General features: G+C 35.4%; 1 protein-coding gene across 1 annotated transcript; it reads right to left on the bottom strand.

Annotated features, from left to right (window-relative positions):
* Window positions 1–1,152: 1,152 nt before the first annotated feature.
* LOC121429768 (mitochondrial intermediate peptidase-like) lies at window positions 1,153–21,752 on the bottom strand. The gene is made up of 17 exons (XM_041626978.1): window positions 21,702–21,752; window positions 19,460–19,650; window positions 17,126–17,299; window positions 15,963–16,051; window positions 15,332–15,482; window positions 14,028–14,210; window positions 12,757–12,962; window positions 12,139–12,199; window positions 11,428–11,480; window positions 10,847–11,000; window positions 9,992–10,155; window positions 8,979–9,018; window positions 8,148–8,190; window positions 7,079–7,224; window positions 6,003–6,197; window positions 4,141–4,336; window positions 1,153–2,743 (listed from the first exon to the last, which is right to left on the bottom strand). Exons 2-17 carry the CDS (start codon window positions 19,613–19,615, stop codon window positions 2,676–2,678), a joined length of 2,079 nt encoding a protein of 692 aa, XP_041482912.1. The 5' UTR covers window positions 19,616–19,650; window positions 21,702–21,752; the 3' UTR covers window positions 1,153–2,675.
* Window positions 21,753–22,031: the final 279 nt, after the last annotated feature.

Genomic DNA, 22,031 nt, shown 5'->3' with positions numbered 1-22,031 from the left:
TTGACTTTGGTGACATTCCATAGTTGCGATTGATCGGATCAATCTCTACTCTTTGTAAGACGGGGGCCCAAGATGGGTGGTTCATAAAGCTGTTTCTAAGTAACAAGTGACTTTACAAATGATTGGTGACCTTTTCTTGTGGTAAATTATGTGCACAAAACTTGATGATAAGAAGGGATCGCCAGTTGTTTGTAAAGTCTCTTGTAAATTATGAACAGCTTTTATATAAAACAACAATCTGAACATATAAAGCCCTTGTACAATATGAGGCCCCCAAAAAGAGCATGAAATGAGAAGTTTTTTGGGCCTAAAATCAGGCAAAAACCTACTAAAGACAGGCATTTCTTAATTAGGTATGTTTTACTTTATCATTTATTAATAACCATGAAGATATTGTGTGTCAAAAACAAGGTATGCTATGATAAGTAATTTCTACATTCAGTAGGAAACCTATAGTAAGGATAGCGTCCGTTACATAAAATTTTCTATAAGTATCTGGAAACCCAGGTTCCCAGTATCATCATCATCATCACCATCATCATCATCACCATCATCATCAACATCATCATTAGTAGTGACATCGCCATCACAGTCAATAGATATTGAGCATAACTGGTAACTATTGAGACCCACTGTTCTGTATAAAATCAAGTTTGCAAACCTTACTTTGCAAAAATGATTTTTAAAAAGTGAAACAGATGGAATAGAACCATCAATTGGACTATGTAAAAATAAAAATGTAAAAAACATTTGCAAAATATTCTGCATTGACCAAAACTCATACTACCCAACATTAGGGAAACTAATACAAGGTCATTAGGACCATCAAATGATCAGTTGATGAGGTTAAACTTATTTTTTTGTCAGTGTTGAAAGATGCTGTAGCAGTCTGAATAGCAAACTAGATAATGTTGATTAAAAATCATTGCCTTTTGGAGGGAGTAAGTCAGAGGTTAGTCAATATCGTAAATCCGTCTTACAAAGAGTTACGATTGATCGTATCAATCACAACTATGGAAAGCCAGCAACATCAACATCTAAAATACATATTTGTTCAATTATATTCTAGAAATGATACATTTACTGTTTTCTTGACAATTCAGTATGCTTCTCTTTGTTTTCAAAGGACATTGAACAAATTTCCAAAAGAAAAATTATGACATTGATGGATTTCCATATACTTGAGATTGATCGGATCAATCGCAACTCCTTGTAAGACAGGGCCCAGACTAATTCAAGTATATAAAATACCAAACCCAGAGATACACAGACCATGTATTGTAAGCCCCTCCAAACAGAGAGTAGGTACACATACTAGACTTTTTTCAGAGCCTAAGCGACAGGCAATTAAGAAGACATAAGGAAGCCGCCCTTAGCTTGGTAGAAGCACAATCTTATATCTATATTTTATTTAGTTTATATTTTTTATCACACTAGTCTGAAGGGTTCAAATGACAGGCAGAACATTATGTAAGTAAATAATGCATTGGCAAAATCTACACAATTTAATTTCCCCATGATTTGGCAATTACATGTTCCTTTACGATGGTTAAAGTGACAACTACAATCTGTGCCAAATGATTAATTTGCACTGTGAACTTCTTTAGAACAAAAGGGTTGGAAGTTTAATGTCAGAAGAAAAAAAAATTGGTAATTTAGTAAAACATTCCAAAGCATAGTCTCAGTTTGATTAATTTGCACTGTGAACTTTTTTAAAACAAAACAACAGGAAGTTTACCGGTAATATCAGAAATTTAAAAAAAATGGCAATTCAATAAAAACTTCAAAAAGCATAGTTTCAGTTTGATTAATTTGCACTGTGAACTATTTCAGAACAAAAGGGTAGGAAGTTTACTGGTAATGTCAGAAATAAAAAAATAAAACTGGAAATTTAGTAAAAGCTGCAAAGCATAGTATCAACTTGAATGATTTAAATGTAGAGAGATTAAGCAAGTTGGTAATATTAAACAGTTTAAAAGATTTTAAAATAAACACTTTTAATACCACAAACTGGCATTTTCCTTTTGAAAAACCTTAAGGAAGATTCTAAATTTAAGGCATTCTGTAAATAAAATGCATATCACATACACAAATATATACTTCTTCTCAACAAATAAATACATTTCCCTTCTATTTGGTATAGCTCTGCAAAGCAGTATTATATTGCAGCTCATGACCAGTCCAGTCTGAAGTTATCTTGTCTGACCTAACAAGATTTTAATTATCCACTTGAAATTCTTTTATTGCAATATCACCGTAGAGTCAATAAACCTCACCTCTCAAGTTTTAGTGAGAATAGCTACCATAGATAGTCTATGTGATTTCAGTTAAAGATCGTCAGTCTTTCCTTCAGATAGGAAGCCATCAAGATCATGATGCCAAAGGACAGAACATCACTTTGGCAAGTTTGGATACAGAATTATTGTAGCCATATTTCTTCACTCTCTTGAGGCCGATCACAAAAAAGTTGCACTGTAATTCAGCGTTCATGTTGTATTTCTGTTTTTTCATTGGAAATGACATAAACACAAATTCAAATTTGAAAATGCTTTTTTTTTCTAATTGCATTCAATTGCAACAATGGGGATCAGAGCATAACATTTAATGGTGTAGAAAGAGCCTCTGATCTATCCTGACAGATTGTCTTAGGAGAAAGTCTTGCAGCAATGGCTTCATCATGATTTAGTCTCATCAATCAAGGCATCGACTAGTTCTTCCGACGAAAACCGTTTGCCGATCATATCTGAAAATAAAGAGAGACAAGAAAAACATGATAAATAATAAAGCATTAATGAAACTGTGGCTTTAGTAAATGCTATAAAACATAATGATAATATAGGATTTGTATAGCACACGTACCACTTTGCTAGGTGCTCAAGGTGGGTGCTCAAGGTGCTCCTCTATTAACGGATCAGCAATCTACCCATTCCGGTGCACACAGCTTTTTGAGGAATTACTTCCTGCCGGTACCCATTGTAACTTTACAAACCTAATGCTTCCCAAACCGAGAACAAATCAATGTAAACGGACGTTCTTATATAGTGGATCGGTATTGTACAATGAACTACCACTCAAGCTACGGCAGCTGGAGACACTTAATATATTCAATAAACACATTCAGAATTTTTTTTACTACTTTGATATTTGAAATCCGCAATCCCTTATTCACTGCCATATGATAGTAACCAATGTAATAACAGAATAAATTGGGCATTTACATGTAGGTAATCAATAGTTATAGAGAGTGGGTTAAATGGGAGGGGGGCTTTTTCACAATGGGATATTTTTTAAGCGTAATTTAGTTTTAGTCTTTGCATTTTTTCTTGTAATGTACTCAATTAAGTATTGTGTATTTATAGTGTATATTATTTTTTTATAATATGTATTTAAGTTGCAAAGGACCCCATGGAAGAACAGAGGTATTATGTAAATACCGCTGAAATGGGCAATCCTCCATATTTTATTTGACGATTTTTCTTTTTTAATTTGATCATGTGTACATTTTGTTCATATGGAAATAAATACAAACAAACAAAACCTCACCTGGGTCAAGTGAGGGTAATGTGGGTAAATTTCTTGCTGAAGGAAAACACGCCATGGCTTGGAATCAAACCCACGTCCTTCAGATTGAAAGACGAGAGTCTTAACCACTAGACCTCGACACCCCACAATGCTATCAGACATTTGTATTTGGCCAATCAGGTGGAACTATTAAATTCAAGTTTGAAGAAGATTGCAGTCAGAAACCAACTGGCCTTCCGATAGGTCGACCCCAAAAAGTTTTATAAAATAACGTTAAAAGTATGTGATAAAAGAAAAGTGGAGCGTTGTGGCCCAGTGGATTAGTCTTCGGACTTTGAAACAGAGGGACGTGGGTTTGAATCCCAGCCATGGCGTAATTTCCTTCGGCATGAAATTTGTCCACATTGTGCTGCACTCAAGCCAGGTGAGGTGAATGGGTACCTGGCAGGAATTTATTCCTTGAAATGCCACCGCGCTGTAAAAGGCTGCGGGGCTAAAGCCAGGGTAATAATATCCAATGTAGCGCATAGGGACGCATTTGGCAGTGATATGCGCTATATAAGCATGTTGGTATTATTATTAATATAAAATAGAATTAATGGCAGTAACTCAACTTACTCTCAACCATGAGAGCTGGTTCTTTCCCTCCACCGTGGGACAGCATCTCTCTCCTGTATTTCTCCCCCGTCTCTCGGCTGAGAGGGTCGGCAGCAAAGCATCTATGCCATACCTGGGATGCCACAGCCCTGGAGTATAGGTAAGAATAATACTTGGCTCCATAGCCTACCAAGTGACCAAACCGAAGATGCCAAGCCTATTCAAAGAAAAGAAGGGGAAAAAAAGGAAATGACCAATGTACTGAATCTGATGGCTTTGGTAATAATAAATCTGTAATTTAAGCACCGTACAAATTATGACATCATGACTGGGTTTTTTTTTTGCCATTCTTGTTTGTAAGATACGGATGCTGATGGCTAGGAGGCTGTCTTATAAAGATTTTCACAAGTTCAAATGACAATACAATAGGCCTGGGACGAATGTCAATTTTACCATTCGATTATTTCCTAGAAGAACAATCAAATCATTTGATTGTTCGTCTGGAATCACGTCTTGTATTAAAAGGCAATAGTTAACCAAATAGGGTTTTTAATTATTGGACATCTAGGTAGAGATTATTGTCTGTTCCTCAAAAATGAAAGTACATGAAAGCCATTTATTTCCCCTCTCTTTGATTTCTATTTCAAAAGAAACTATATGAAATGAGACAATAAGTTTCACTTCATTGTTCCAATGAAAAATCTTTCCTAAATCAATGCTTGTATTATGCATCCCTTCAAGTGCAACACCCTTGCATATAAATGAATCAGCCTAGTCTTGGGTCAGATTTACGTCTCTGTTAACAACTCTTTCATGAAGTATTATTTGAGACAAACACACATGTGGTACCTTTTACTTATTGAAAATTTTCATCCATTGCCCACACCATGCCCCAACCCCCACCTGTGGCACTGCCCACAATGTTGAAAATCTTTTGCAAAATATTTTTCATTTGAAGTACCTCTCAAAATCACAATTTTGTTATCATTTAAACATATAACTGGGTCTATTTTTGGAGACTAGTGACATCTGGAATAAGGTGATGGCGTGTGTTGGAATGTTATTTTGATTGTGTGAGTGGGGGAGGGGCTGGGGCGCAAAATTATTTTTCCCACCGCAGTTCTGGAAGCCAATATGAATATTTATGACTAGCGTCTTCGGAGTAAGAGTACGCATGCATATGGTTGTTCTTTATAAAATTGTGATTGCTCGCGTTGCATGAATGAATCAGCACCTTCAAATTGCCGGTACCATGGCTTTAGGCTTAGATCTATATCTAGATCCAATTCTTTAACACTTATCAAATTGCCATCAATTACAGGAAAAATGCTAGGATAGCGCATTAATTTTATCTCAAATTTGGACCTGTCAATATATGCCTGCGGCTGACTAATGCCATGGTTAACTTAGAATTGGTTAATTCCTGTCTAGTCTATATATAGAACTAGTAACATAATTGCCGATTTGGAGCACGGGAAATTAAATACTTAATAATTGATAAAGAAAATGCAGATCGATCTACTATATTTTGCTGATCAAGACGGGGATCAAGATCGAGAGTCCTGCTCACTGACGTTACATTAGAATGCGTTCCATGGTGATAATGCATACGTAGATCAGAGTCTATCAAGATCTAGAGACTAGACTAGATCTAAGATAAATTTCTTTAAAGCTAGGTCTAGTTCTGTATACGGATGAGACCTATCAAACCAAGGCTAAGCTAATTGGTCAAACCTAATTGAACATAAAGTTTGGAATTAACCAGTTCGAAGTAGTGGAGGTATTTCATCATGCTCTAACAAGATATGGTATCAAAAATGCTGAAATGCAAAATTGGAAAATTGATAACGTCACACTTCAGTACTCTATATCCAATGACTTACAGTGCCGGGAACATAAGGAATGCTAGAGTGTTGTTTCTGGATCTCTTGTAGGATGTCCACAGTAGGCTTGTCCAACGGGTGGTTCCCATGGTAGACCTGGTCCAAGATAGAGTAGAAGACCTGGGTCTGCATCTCATACGCAGATCCAAACTTCTTGGACTGGCACAAGCGGTTGATCATCTCCTCCGGAAGGGTCTACGACAGAACAAAAAAAAAAGATTTTCAATAGAGTGGCAAAGTTTCTTTCTTCTAGAAATGTTTTTGTTCCAATTTATCACTAGACTATATGAATGGGTAGCCCTAAACCAGATATTATCATCTGTATTCTGAACTTGGGTTTAAATAAAATCCCAGCTTACAGTTGTGGTTTAACTATGCAGAGTCAATTGGAACATAAATCTCTATTAACTAAATGTTCAATTTATTAACTCTTATGATGCTCAAATCATTTATAACTGTTTCAGAATGATTACTGGAATATTTTCTTCATTATGAAAGCAAAGGGAAAAAATACAGTGGAAAAATAAGAAATAAACAAAATAAGCAGAATTTTTGAGTTTTTTGCTTCCCATAATTTTAGCACAGAATTAGACCATGGTCTAAGTTAAACCTGACTTCAGAATACGGGCCTATGTGAAGGATATAAAACCGGAAAGCATTTTATGGCATAAATTATCTGAAATGACATCATAACTGCTGCTCAGGTGCAATGTATGGAATGTGCTGAAAATTTCAGGAAATAATCTTTGCTTGTAGCTGTCAAATTTTTACTAAATTTGTAAAGTAAATGCTCAAAATGCTATTTCAAAGCAAAATAAAAACATTACCAACCAAAGATGCTAGATATGAAACAGTTCAACATTTGAATTTTAGCTGTTGCCAAAAGACTGAACAGCCATGACAGTTTTGCAAAACAAGAATGTTAGAAGACTCTCCAGTCTAATTCACATTATTGAAAATTTGAACAAAGCAATATATTGTCTTTAGAATTGATTAGAGTTCCATCTATAGTTTCAAAGATACTAAATTGGATTATTCTTTACCAATCAAGCTAAACAAACATGCAATAAGAATACCTCATCTGTTCGATGGTGTCTGGCAAACTCTCGCAACACTCTGTAGTCATTTGCAAAGTACTCCATCAAGATGGAAGGGACCTCGGCAAAATCTGTGGAGCATCTTGTTCCTGTTACGTGTTGGTACCGTGTCCTTCCAAGCATGGCTGGAATGAAATATTGGATTTGATTGCATCATTAGAATAATAATGGTAACGATGGTGGTGATGATGATGATGATGAAGATGATGATGTTAATGATGTTGATGGTGATGATGATGATGGTGATGGTAATGATGATGATGATGATGATGGTGATGATGATGATGATGATGATGGTGGTGATGATGACGATGATGATGATGACTATTGTGATGATATTGATGAGGACAATGAAGATGATGATGATAATTCAGATGATGATTCAGAAGAAAAAAGATGATGATGATGACGATGATGATGTTGATGATCATGGTGGTGGTGGTGGTGGAGGTGACGATAATGGTGTGTTGCTGGGAGGGGCGAGGATGGTAGGAGCAGGAAGGAGGAGGATAAGGATGTGTATTCAATGAAGAACCTGTCTCCAAATACACTGAATAGATTAGCAATTGTAGATGCACATTTTGCCAATGAACAACTGCATTTTTGTACAGGGCCGTGTTGCATAAGAGTTACCATTATAGTACCTTTGCCAACCATGGTTCACTACCATGGCAACAATGCCCAACAGCCAATCAAATTCAAGAATTCTATGAAAGATACTATTAGATTTAATACAAAGTAACATCTATGCAATGGGCCCCAGAACAAGTAGGAACTTTGCTTTTTGTAAACAGTTACATTTAGGAAGTACATGAATATACAAATAAATGCTAAGATAAGGTTAACAATAATCCGCTTTTATCTAGCGCATAATACATTGAAAAGACGTGTCTAAGCACTTTACAGATATATTATAACTCCGGTCATCGGATTCAATCAGCTATCCCCGCACACAACGTGTGCACATCCTCCACTCCCTGGGGAGTATTATAAAAGATTAATTGAGTTGAATATGATAATAAATCAATAACCATAATATGATACTCACAGTGGATTGCATGGCCAAATTCATGAAACAGATTTTCCATCATCTGTAGAAATGACAAGCAGAAGGAAGAAAAACAGAATTAATTAGTTATTAACAAAATATAATGCAATTTGTGTATTTCAAAACACATTATATTAAGATGCAATTGTGACTAGTGAACAATAAAACATTTTAAAGTACATTTAAAGGACAAGTCCACCCCAACAAAAACTTGATTGGAATAAAAAGAGAAAAATTCAACAAGCATAACACTGAAAATTTCATCAAAATCGGATGTAAAATAAGAAAGTTATGACATTTCAAAATTTCGCTTCATTTCATAAAAACAGTTATACGAACGAACCAGCTACATCCAAATGAGAGAGTCGATGATGTCATTCACTCACTATTTCTTTTGTTTTTTATTGTTTGAAATATGAAATATTGTTATTTTCTCGTCATTGTCATGTGAAATGAAGTTTCATTCCTCCCTGAACACGTGGAATCCCATTATTTTAACATTTTGTGCTTGAGGCAAGGAGGTCCTAATCGTCCAATTCGTAAAAATTGAAATATTGTATAATTCAAACAATAAAAAACAAAAGAAATAGTGAGTGAGTGACATCATCAACTCTCTCATTTGGATGTAACCGGCTCGTTCATATAACTATTTTGTTAAAAATAAACGAAACTTTGAAATGTCATAACTTTCTTATTTTACATCAGATTTTGATGAAATCTTCAGCATTGTGCTTGTCTGATTTTTCTCTATTGATTCAAATCAACATTTTTCTGAGGTGGACTTGACCTTTAATCAGTAGTATTGTGTGTAACTGTATTGTTAGTACTCACCCCATGAGTTAGCAATGGAAGGGTTCCTGGTCTTGACGATCTGTGAAGTAAATTTGTTTTGAAGGAATCAGTGGTTAAATAAAGAATGAACAATCAAAGTTTATAATAATAATAATAATAATCCGCTTTTATGTAGCGCTTAATACATCGGAATGTGTCTAAGCGCTTTACAGATATATCATTAACCCGGTCATCAGATTCAATCAGTCATTCCCGCATACAATGTGTGCACACCCTCCACTCCCTGGGGAGTATTCCAGTCAGTTGCCGGTGAGGCGCACACAGTACTGGACAAGCTACAATGACTTTCATATCCTACCGGGTACCCATTTAGCACCTGGGTCGAGATTGGCAAAGTGTGGACTAACGCCTTGCCAAAGGACGCCTGACTGTGGTGGGACTCGAACACGACCCTCTGTTAACAAGGCCACTACACCACGGCTCCTCCACAGTTTATGTTGACATCATCTGTGTATACCAGTACCTTTAAATGTTTTTCACATATGAATGGAACTACACAAATCATCAGCATTATCACCATCATCAGAATACTCAAACTTTGTCATTTCAGCTTTGCTTCAATCTATCCCAGGGGGAAAGTTGGTCTCAACTAACCATGAAACTTGCAGAATAATCCCTCACATTTTGTGTATCAGTGCCACAATGAAGTGAAAATTCATTTACGTAAAGTAAAATTGGGTGTGCAACGTGCAAGTGAAATATGTCTCTTGGTTTGCAGCAGAAGAGGCCCAACAGGAGTATGCAACGCACAGATGGATGGCAGTGCAGCCTCTCTGAATACAGCTGGGATCGTTCCTTATTACAACAAATCTTGATATTAAATTGGTTATCATCATCATCACCACCACCATCATCATCATCACCATCATCATTCATCATCATCATCACCATCATCATCATCATCATCACCATCATCATTCATCATCATCACCAATATCATATTCAAAACTTTCTTGCAGCTCATTCAAAGCACACAGATGATAAATACTTACGGTAGACTGCAAGCGAGTACGATCTTTGGCAGTTGGTATGAGTTGTCATCAAGTAACCTTCCTCCACGTATCGTGAAGTGGCAGTCTTGGTGTGGCTTGCCGGGTCTTTGGAAGAAATCACAGTAGATGTATCCCAGCAACCCCTCCTTACGATGCTTTACCTCCTACAATATCATAAAACAAATAATTACTGTGGCTAGGGAGTTGTATGGAATACTGATTGTTTATTTAATGTATGAATATACTCTTCTACCTCCTCTTGCTCCTCCCCTTCCAGCTTCTATCTCTGTTCTGACCTTCTCTCTATCATTGTTTATTGCAGGATGTTGACATCTTGCTTGTAACATATGTCTTTTGATACAGATTTGCAGTGTCCAATTGTGAAATAACAATACACCATTTCTAATAATCTAAATCTAATCTAAATGTACAAGTAAAAATGGAATCTTGAATCTCAATGTTAAAGGGAGAGTGAACTGTGTGTAGTCTCTCATTGACTGTGTTATAAATACATAGTCTTAAAACATACAGTTTCAGATATCTACTTATACTACAGAGAATAAATTTACCTATATTTGCATTTGTATAAAGAAACTAAAATGTTTTGAGAGGAAAAGTAATTGTTTTGCTACTGGGTAACATAATTATTGCAGTATGAATGTACTGAGTAGTTAATTAACATGTCATCATTCAAGTGGGTTTATATTACTAGACTACACTAGAGTTATGGGCCAGGTACGAGTAGTTGAGGACTCGAGACGGCGCTATTGGTTTGTATCTACTTAAAGAACATATTATTTGTTGGATCCCTTCCTGCTATATAACTAATGATACCTAAGACTATTAAAATCTCACCAGTTTCAGCACATCCTGATACCAGACCTCCCCATTGTCCGGTGGAACGTTCTCAAGTTCTATATTGTAGAGTTTATCCATTAGGACTTGGAGACCTTCCATGCATGCTCCGAGGGAGAAGTAGGGTGTGTAGTCAGAGGGACTGATTGCATACCTAAAAATTAAAAACAGAAAAAATGAAATTTGAAACTGGATTGAATTAAAATAATACATGCACTTAGAGGTAGATATTTCATCAAACTGTTAAAGGTCAAGTCCATCCCAACAGCAAGGGAATATGAATAAAAGGAGAAAACTCAAACAAGTATAGTACTGAGAATTTAATAAAAGTTGTATGTGGAAAAAAATATTGTAATATTTCAGATCTTCACTGATTTTCACAAAATATATATAGTAATGGTTACATATACACATCATGATCAAAATGCAAATGAGGGAATTGATGATCCCACATACTTACTTTTATTGTTTTTAATCATATAAAGAAAATAAAAATCATGTGTAATTTTGTAAATATGACAAGAAATAATCATAATATATGACAATAAAGTGGCAATTTACCCATATCAATGTTCACTTACCGCTCACTTCTCGTCAACCCCATGTAGAATGGTGGATCCCAGGCAAATATGTCCTGCACATAATTAAAGAGATTACAAGGATTATACCATTTATCAAAATAGGGACGTCATGATATTTCCCATGGGGAGGAAATAGCCAGTAAATCACAGCCTATCTAAATAATCAACGAAAAACTTTACAAACAACTTTATAAAACACCTTTCTGTTATCACATACAAATTACACATCATACAGGAAAAGCAGGTCACAGGTCACTATAACTGGAACTACTTTGGAAACATTCCTGATGATGATGAATGTCAAAACAGTGGTTCTTATGACACCGTATACACAACTTTGTATGAATGCATGGATGGATGTTATGATAGAATAAAAGCAAGAATTCATGAACATTTATGACGAGTTCAAACACAAAATATAAAATTTGCACATATCTAAAAAAAAAAAATCATGGAATATATATTAAAAGATTTTAGACAATAAAATATTTCCAAAGCTTTCAAAAAAGACAAGAGATCATGGGATTAAAAAGGTTCCAAAAACAAGAAATTCATTAATTTACATACCAAATTTGAAATAATCATTTTTTGTTTTAATCATGAAATTGACAAGGATTTAAAAAACAAGAAATCATGAAATTTTCATAGTTTCAATAATATAGTATGTTGTTGTTGTTTTTTTCTCTCTTTATAGGCACTCAGAAAACTTACCGTTGAAGAAAGATTGTTCTGGGCTTTAACTCTTCTCAATTCATCCAGTTCATTCTCAACCCTGCAGTCATTTGGAAGAAATATGAATTGGTATGAATAGAGAAATATGAAGAAACTACATGTACATATAGATGATTACTCATCTGTACAAAGTAAAATTTATGCCTCAGCCATTGGTAGGCTAAGAAGAAATATGATAGAACTTAACTTCTAAAGTTCATTTATACAAATAATGATTTCTGTGACCTTTAAATATGAATAGCTCATTGTCACTCTCATTTGCATACATAATCAAAGTTTAAAGTTGGACCCCCAAACCATTCCAAAGATATTGGGAGATTTTTTTTAATTTGGGGGTATATAATGAACTCTGTGACCTTTGACCTCGAAGATGAGGTGGACTGGACAGACAACAAAAAAAACATGCCTCCAGCAATTGCCAACTATTGTGGCATCATACATATAATATACAAATAGTTAAATGCATGAGTGCGATGGTGCGAGATTTCGCATGAGGTGAAAGAACGATGCTCTATTCATCGAGGCGTCTCTTTCTTTCACCGAAAGAATGATAAAATATGCTGTAATTTAAAAATCATGCACTCGCAGTGAACCAACCTGTCAAAAAGCTTCTCTGATGTTGAAGTTAGGAAAGACATGACATTCTCTGGACTACCCGCCATCGTACCTCGTAGAGCCCGATGAGCCCAGGTAGGGAATTCAACCAGGTTGGCAAGCTCATGGCGTCCAGCTAACAGCCGATCTAGGATCTCAGACTGGTCTTTGTTTGGATGGAGGAAGATCTTATACGACGCTTCCCGGACCTGTAAATAAAATAATAACATTTAAGCTAAAGGAAAGTAATAACAAAGAAACTAATCATAAACATAATATAAATATGAATAAAAACATTACGACTTCTCTGACATTCTCGTTTGAAAAGTATGAAAGATAGAGGATAACTCCGATTTTGATTATTCTAACTGCAACTAGCACTATGGGTGGGTGATGAATGAACGATGTTTCAAAATTTGAGAAATTTTGGCGCGAATTCACAAAGGTAGTATTTAAAACCATTGGATGAACCCATAGTTCATGCGGATTTCCTGTATAAATTACGCTAAATTTAGCATGTTTCGGGCGCGTGTATAAAACATTTCCAATGTTGATGCGCGCTTTTGTCAGTGTGCCAAATCTATGCCTGTTGCCGTGGTTATCCATGTATTTTATTCATGAGTCTACTGTTTTGAATAATGAGTCCATTCTTCAAAAAGTGGACTCATGAATAAAATAGCGTATCTAACCATAGTAACAGGCGCCAACTTGTTTTATATTTGTTTTATACACGCACCTGAAACATGCTAAATTTAGCGTAATTTATACAGGAAATCTGCATAAACCATGGATTCAACCATGGGTATTCAAAAACAACCTTGTGAATTCGAGCCTTAAAATGTAGAGAGAAAATAAAAAGGAAGACAGAGATATAATTTCACTGAAAAAAAGAAGAAAACAGCCAAGATTCTCACGTCTGCTCACAGTACAATAAGAGACATTGGCCCGTATTCTGAAGTCAGATTTAACTTAAACTCAGGTTTAAAGTTGTGGTTTAAGTATGGGAAGCCAAATGTATCAAAATTTTTATTAAGTTGTATGTTTACTGTGCTCTGTCCTGATTCATCGATGGTGAAGACAATTGTCTATCTACCCTTCCTATAGACAAATACGAATGATTTTATAGAGCCAAATGAGCTGAAATATGACATCTCTACTGTTAGTGATTTATGTAACAATTGACTGTCCATACTTAAACCACAACTTTAAACCTGGGTTTACGTTAAAACCGACTTCAGAATACGGGCCAGAGAGAAGAAAAGAAAGCAACTCACCAGATCATTAGGACTATCGCTGTACAGTGAGTTGATCGTTAAGTTGCTACCGTCGACGGTAAAACAATGTTGTATGTGCGGAGGAATCATATCCTTAGACACACTGTGACCTATCTGAGTGTTGTGAAGAAAGTGACTGCCAAGCATTAGCAACTCCTCGTTCAGACTCACAAACTTTTTCCTCTGAAAAAAAAGAAAGAAAGAAACATGAAATTGCTAGAACAACAATAATAATAAGATAATAATCATAATAATAATAACAACAATAATACTAATAACAATAACAAAAACAATAATAATAATAATAATAATAAACAATAACAATAATAATGGCATATTTACCCAGGGTAGCCACTTTAGTTCCAAAACTGTTCTCCCAGCGGGTCCTGCTATTATTATTACCCCAGCTTTAGCATGGCTACCTTGATCAGGCGCTCGAGCATTCGAGGAATTTCTTCGTAACATAGACGACATACCCATACAATCTTCCAACTTGAACTAAAATATATTTGATAATTGGGATGTATATACCCAAATTATCAAATATATGTATTTATATTTGTATTGTAATTATCTATGCATGTATTTGATTATAATGGGGCCCCTTGCAGAGAGAGTTGCAATCAATAGCAAGTCTAAAAATCATTTGCAACTTGATTTTCAACCAATCAACAGCCCGCAATTGGGACTTGCGATTGTTTTTTTACTTGCGTTTAAACGCAACTCTTTATGCAACGAACCCCTGATATTGTATGTTTGCGACTCAATATGTGGAAAATAAATTGAATTGAATTGGAAAATAAAAGTTAAGAGATGTAAAATCATTTAAATCAAATTTGGTAAATGCTAGGAATATTAAAAACAGAATTCTGCCTTCCTGCAAGACTTGCGGTCAAAGGGAAATCCAAATGAGCTCCAAGTCGCAGCTGGTAATGTAATTACTATTCGAAATTGAATTTCTTGTGGTTTCTACAAAAAAGCTCAAAATAGACAGGAATTTTCGTTTTAATTTTAAAAAAAAATATTCTGTCAACTATTCGGATCTTAGATCCTTCCGGCTTTATAGGATGGAATGTTCATATCAAATGCTAATGCAATAACTATTTCTTTGAAAATTGGAGAGTAGGCTTCCCTTTTCCTGTAATTAGAACTTAATCGTACTTTTGTGTATTTATTTTGTTAACTATGTCACCTTCTAAGTATTGTAATGTGCAGTTAAGTATATACAAATAGAAATTGCGCAATACAAATGTACAATTATTATTATCACAAAGACTAATTCCACAGGGTGAAACCTGACTCACAGTGCTTTCTTCAAGGTGTATGCCACTCTGCTCAAAGTCAAACATAAACAGTTGAGCAACCCTCTGAGATTCTTCATCCATCGATGACATCACAGCCTGATCATCAAGAAGACGTCGTAATGATCGGTGCAGCTCCACGTTTGTGTTCAACCTAAAAAACAAAGTTCATACAGGTGATTTTTTTTATCTGTGGTTTGAAACCATGATTTATGCAAATTTCATGCATTGATTTTAATACACCTTGGAAGCATTATTATTATCTTGCCTTATTAGAAAAAGATATAGGTTCAAAGCCTATTTCAGGTGTTAATTTCCTTCAGCAAGAAATGTATCCATACTGACTGCACTTGATCCAGGTGAGGTGAATGGACACCTGGTAGGATTATTCCTCGAATGCTGTAGTGCCTACATGAAACCTTAGCTACAACTGGAGTAATAATATGATACCAAGTATGAAGCGCAAGAGAGAATATTCATGTAAACTGTGCTATATATATATATATATATATATATATATATTATCATTCCTATTTCAGCCTCTTCAATAATAATTTTAAAACAGGAAAAGACCGAGCATATGGGAATTCGGTTCTGCAGTCTGGGAGCCCGATGGAATGTTCATTCAACTTACACCTCTACTGTTGCACTGACGGCCATACACGCATTCTCAGCAGCTTTGCGGAACTTCTCATCTGGGTGCGCAATCCTCACAAAGTCAGACTGAAAAATGAAAGGAAAATAAATTACTCTGTATCACTAGACATGGTCTCATATGGAATGGAAACTACTTAACTCTTTGCACATTGCATTCATTTTGGGGGAATAATAATGACAATCGTGTCAATGTTATTTTCTTTGTTTCAATGTTTTTTTTTTTATTCAAGATTTCCATATTGAACCATGGACCATTATCATCATATATATGATATCCAAGAAAAAATTGCCTTTTTATTAGCTTACCTATTTTGTAGGTAGGAGAGAAATCTAATTATTCAATTGTACGAATGTGCAAGATGGCAACATCAGCACACAGAGGGTTAAATGCAGCGGTTGATACTCCCTCCATATGTCACAAACAAATAACAATTTTGTAACGCATAATGTGAGGGGCCAATGTATAAAGAATGAAATCAAATCACTCTCAACTATGAACAGCGAGAGACAACATTGTTCATCTAGGTCTCAAATAAATAATGTTGCTTTGTGTTGCAGAAACAGTGACAACAACCTCAAATCCCCCCCCCCCTGTACATTAAAAATTAAATCTCATGAAAAGTACTAAATACACAATTCTTAAGTACTTTTCATATTTCCAAGAACCCAAATGATGATAAATGAAGCATCAACTGCTCAAAGAATTGAGCTACAGTTGGTACTGGTATGACAATCTGTATCATTGAGTCAGCAAAATACAAGGATTGGTTCTTCTATTTCTAAGTGTAGCCCAACCTAAATCCTTCAGTTCCCCTGAAACAATACCATCTTCTCTTGTGCAGCCGTTGTTTCAGAATCTAGCTGCTTGACAAACAAAAACCAGGGGGTGTTTCACAAAGATTTAAGTATGACTTAGAGTCGCACTTAAATACCGAGTGGCGTACGGTAGGAAAGGCTTGACCGCATTGGTCAGATCGTGTCATGAGGACGCGCACTAATGCGTATCTATCAATAAGATCGCGCGTTGCATATCACGTACGCATCGGCATTTAAGTGCGACCTAAGTCATACTTAAATCTTTGTGAAACACCCCCGAGGTTTCAATTTAGGACACTTTAATGAATGTGCTTTTACACTTACTAGATCAGCCACTCTACATAGTGCATCTGAGAGTTTATCGAAGAGTACAACGACCTCCGGGCAGGGTTGGGTGTGGATGACCTCATTTAACAGGTCTTTGACCTCAGCCAAAGACTTCTCCTGTGCTTCTAGAAAACCCTCTGGTCTGGTCAACTCTGGCATTCCAAAGAGTCCCTGTGCAAAAGGGAGATATAAAATGCATTGTACTCGATAAAATAACAATAGTTTTCAAAGTTAAGAAAAAGCTTTTCATTCATCTCTATCAATCATCATACTTCTAAAATGTTTTATACCAAAATAGTTCCAATTGTTAATGTATCAAGTCGTTCAGTCCTGGAGCCATTCCATAAATCTGTCCATAACTTACAAATGAGTAAATGCACGAGCCATGACCTCTTATTGTGCTCAATGAAATACCCAAAATTTTCACTGTCTCACTCTTTTCAGCCAATAGGAATGGGCTGGAAAAAAATACACATTTTTGCAGTCAAATGCTTGTTAATAATAAGAATTTTAAAGGAAAAAGAAATTAATTGCAAAAAAACTATTTCTTGAGAAAGCTTTCTAGATCAAGGTTAATAACCACAATATTACCATAGATCTCGATCTGGTACATTGAGATCACCTCATCTTGTGAAATCACCCAATCTTAGCTGAAAACCGATAATTCTGATGATCACAAAGACAAAAAGGTATATGTGGGACAGTGTATTAAAGGGGAAGTTCACCCTGACAAAAAGTTTATTGTAAAAATAGCAGAAAAAATAATGAAAAATATTGCTGAAGGTTTACGAAAAATTCATCAAATAATTAAAAAGTTATTAGAATTTCAATTATTTGATTTGTGACGTCATATGCGAGCAGCATTCCTACATAGCGAATGGTAAAAAATCAATGAAATGTCATTTTCTCAGAAAATTGAAAATGGTTTTCACTGTAACTTTTGTATATCAATAGACAAATCTTTTCACACCCGATCATGAAAAGAAAATAAAATTAAGTCATCAGGAACCATACAAAATTTGAATTTCATACATTTTATATTACATAACACATGGGGCAGCTGCTCGTTTATGACGTCACAAATCCAGAATTTTAAACTCTAATAACTTTCTTACTCTTTAACGGATTTTCCTCAAACCTTCACCAATAATTTTTACTATTTTTTCTGCTATTTTTACAACAAAGTTTTCTTCAGGGTGAACTTCCCCTTTAATATCGCTATGATATTACCTGGCATTTTATGGAATTCTGTGCTTATTTTGCTAACTTCTCAGCAATTACACATTTTGTTCCGAGCCAATTGGCACATATTTCTTATCTATACATACAAACACTTGGGTGGTCATTTTACTGTATTCTGTTCAAATTTGAGATTGTTACCACAACGGTATTAATCTTTAATAGAAGATTACATTTAAAGTTTAACAGATGGGAATGAAAATAATTGATAGTCTGCCTTGAATAGCAAACCAGGAAGGCTCATTTTTAACTCATGATCAGCTTTATGAAACGACATCCTGGGGACTATTGCAGAAAGATTTGTAATTGTACGCAAGTCCTATATATGTGCTTCTAATTGGAGGAAAATTAAATTGCATTTGATTTGGGGAGCAGCATGTATATTTGAATGTAACATTTTCTGCAACAGAAACTTGGGCCCTGTTTCACAAAGACTATACACTATTTCTCTAACAAGTGCACTATCAGCCAATCAAATTGACAAATTTCAGTAGTGTAGGGTGGCCTTGAGCGAGCATATGGGTGTGGTATATCCCTACAGAGTTATACAAGGCTCGACTTGACTCCTTGATCTGCCTGGAGGTGGTGTACCAATCTCAACCTCAGGGTTTATTTGCATGAATAATTTCTTTAACAATAAATATTCAAATAAGATCATTTGTATACAAAAAGAAGTACATGAAAATAAAAGGATTTCAAATGAATATAAATGAGCTTCTATGAATAAACATTACTTTAACTAACTTAACTTTAACTATAGGCTATACCATTCAGAGTAAATCAACTGAACCATGGAATGAACATGAAGAAAAGAACACTGCAAATAGAATTGTATAAGGAATGCAAATCAGGAGATTAAAGGATGGCAATGAATGAAGAGGGAATGTGAATCATGAGATAAGAATGTAAAGAATGAGATGAAAAAAGGGGTCAATGTAGAAGGGGTGAGATCAATGGAAAGGCAACTTCAAAGGAAGCATTCGAAGGAATATTGCATGAATAGTTAGTTTACAAAAATAGAGAGAATACATTTCTTATAAAATGACACGAAGTGAATTCGGGCCAAGGAGTTCTTTGACTGAGGCTACTTACAACATTCTTGCTGAACCTGGCGAATTTTCTATTGGTCTTGGCGTTAAAAGCGGCCCCCAGAGGAGACCAAGTAGTTACTTTCCTCATCCGGTTCCATCTTGGAGATAAGAGCCGTCTTTTCATGCAATCGATGACGTTCCGTCTTAAAGATGCCATTCCCGCCGTCACTTTGGATTCTCAAACATACTCTTCTGCATAGAAAAACATTAATAATACGATGTAACTTTACTGGATTGAAATTTCCGTCTAGTAGGCGAGCTTGGCAATCAAGACACAATCATAAAACCTGAGATTGACCACGTGTCATCACTGAGTGATGTCTTAAGCAGCAAGGCTGTTTAGCTGCACTATACATATTTTACATCAACACCATACTTGCCAAATAAAAGAAAGTAAGAATAACAGAAGGATGAAAGAAAAAATAAAAGATAGAAAAAGATTTCCGTCATTCTTTGAAATGAAAAAGAAAGGAAGGGAAGAAGGAAGGAATGGCAAGAAAGAATAAGGGAAATGAATTAGAAGGAAAAAAAGAAAATTAAGCATGAAAGGATAAAAGAATGAAGGGAGGAGAGAATGAAAAAAGATGATTCCACGTATCAGTGGAATATTTTTCCAAACTTTTGGAATATTTCTGGTATTTTCTGAGCCATCCAATATAATATAAATATTTGTGACATTTGACCTGCGACCGATCGAATACCAATTGAAAATCAGAATATCTGATTGAGTTCACCGTCTCGCAGTTCGGGTAGGTGGAGTGTAGTGTAGTGATAGTGAAGTGGAGTGAAGTGGAGTGAAGCCTGCACGAATTTCGCTCGAGGTAGCCCCTACCGCACTTGTTCACTGCTACCACCCTGCCTGAGGGAAATCTACAGGTAGGACTATGGTATGCCAATGTTGTACAGAGCACACACTTTAACAAATCATTTAAATATCACTTTTGTGACCAAAATAACTTATTTTCATACATTTGCAATTTATTTTTCATCAGTAACTTGGGAATAATTTTTGTATTCGCCAGAGCGCTCAAAAACTTGAATTTTGGGCATATTTTTGTGTATGCCCTCTATTGGTGGAAAGTAATATGGCAAGAAAATTTTAATTTTTTTAATCTCTATTTTTAATTAAGAAAAAAATTATTTAAAGAATCAAATTTAAATGAGAGCCAAGTTGTATAAATAATAGAATGGAAAATGTCAGTGTAAAAAAAACAACAACAAGAATTTGCCCCAAAGAAAAAGAGAAAGTAAGCCAAACATTACCACCCTTATTTTGCCACACATGGAGATATAACCTTGTTCATTGAATGAGTGCCCTACCATACATCATTTCAGGCCAAAACATAATTATTTCTTAGACTCTTGATTTTGGTACTGTTCTTCAGTAGAGGTGCACGGCCAATATGGGAGACTCTCTCCAATAAGGGAGACAATCTCCCATACTGGAGACTTGCTTTGCGAAAGAACAAAAGAAACAACACCAACAAAAGTATGATTTTTTCCACCCAAACTTTTGTCCCACCGAGGTCAGAAGCCCATTTGTTTTGTGTGTGGATGACAACAAAAATCCTTATAAAAACAAAAGTAGACGGTGAATTTTTAAAGTAGATGGTGAAAAGGGGTAATATTTCATGAGGAATCTGCCTATCACATTTTTATTTGCCGCCAAGGTAATCCTTTTTAAGCAAATGTAAACAAAGAAAATTGGTCTCCAAAACTGGAGACTGTCTCTGAAATTGGATACCAAAATTCTTTATGAAAGTCTCTGATATTGGAGATAATCTCTCTCATGGGAGACAGTCTCCAATAATAAAATATTGGCCGTGCGCCTCTACTGTTCTTTTTATAAATACAATTTTATGAAATAAAGACAAAAATCGATGAGCCCCATCGCACTCATTCAATAAACAAGGTTATGATTTTGCTTTGACGGCTGCACGATAGCGAGCCGTCTGTGTACTAGGAGAAATTAACAAAGTCATAAAAATGTTTTAAAGTCCTCGTAACACTGACGGCCGACTGCCAGCTGTATATCGCAGTCCCACCTGTACTAATTTCTGTCACGCTTAAAAACCTGCACCAACACTGATTACCAAACGCCATTAAATTTGTCCTTTATTCATTATACAAAACGTAAAAAATACTTCAGCGCAATCCCATAGATCGAATGCATTATTTCATTTGCTTAAATAATGAAATAAAAAGCAACATCAGACAACAATACAAATATTTCAAAGGCATACCCGTTTCGGCTTCTTTGAAAATGATCACTCCTACAATGTAAAGCGTGCCATAGATAAATTATGTACGGAGTGCGCAATGATCTGTTCACTATCACAAATATATTAATGATATTCAGATCAGCGGCTGAGTCTCATAAAGATATTTGACAATAAAAGTGACATATCATTTACAATCATTAACCAAACTGATTTTTCGATAATTATCAAACATTTTAAAGGAAGCAAATGAATCTAGAAATGTTGCTCTTCAATATGACACAAAAATTTCGAGGCCCCGTAGCGGACAAACTCAATTGCCGACAAGTTAAGGGTTTTGGGAAATCGGGTCTC

This window comes from Lytechinus variegatus, chromosome 16 (genome assembly GCF_018143015.1).
Source record: "Lytechinus variegatus isolate NC3 chromosome 16, Lvar_3.0, whole genome shotgun sequence".
Taxonomy (NCBI): Eukaryota; Metazoa; Echinodermata; class Echinoidea; order Temnopleuroida; family Toxopneustidae; genus Lytechinus; species Lytechinus variegatus.
This window is presented reverse-complemented; position numbering and strand designations above follow the sequence as displayed.

Coding starts and splice junctions, on each gene's coding strand:
- LOC121429768 (XM_041626978.1), bottom strand. CDS start 19,615: ATGGCATCTTTAAGACGGAACGTCATCGATTGCATGAAAAGACGGCTC. Junction 9,019..9,991: donor GTACTCGCTTGCAGTCTACC/GTAAGTATTTAT, acceptor TTTACTTCACAG/ATCGTCAAGACCAGGAACCC. Junction 6,198..7,078: donor GACACCATCGAACAGATGAG/GTATTCTTATTG, acceptor GTTCTGTCGTAG/ACCCTTCCGGAGGAGATGAT.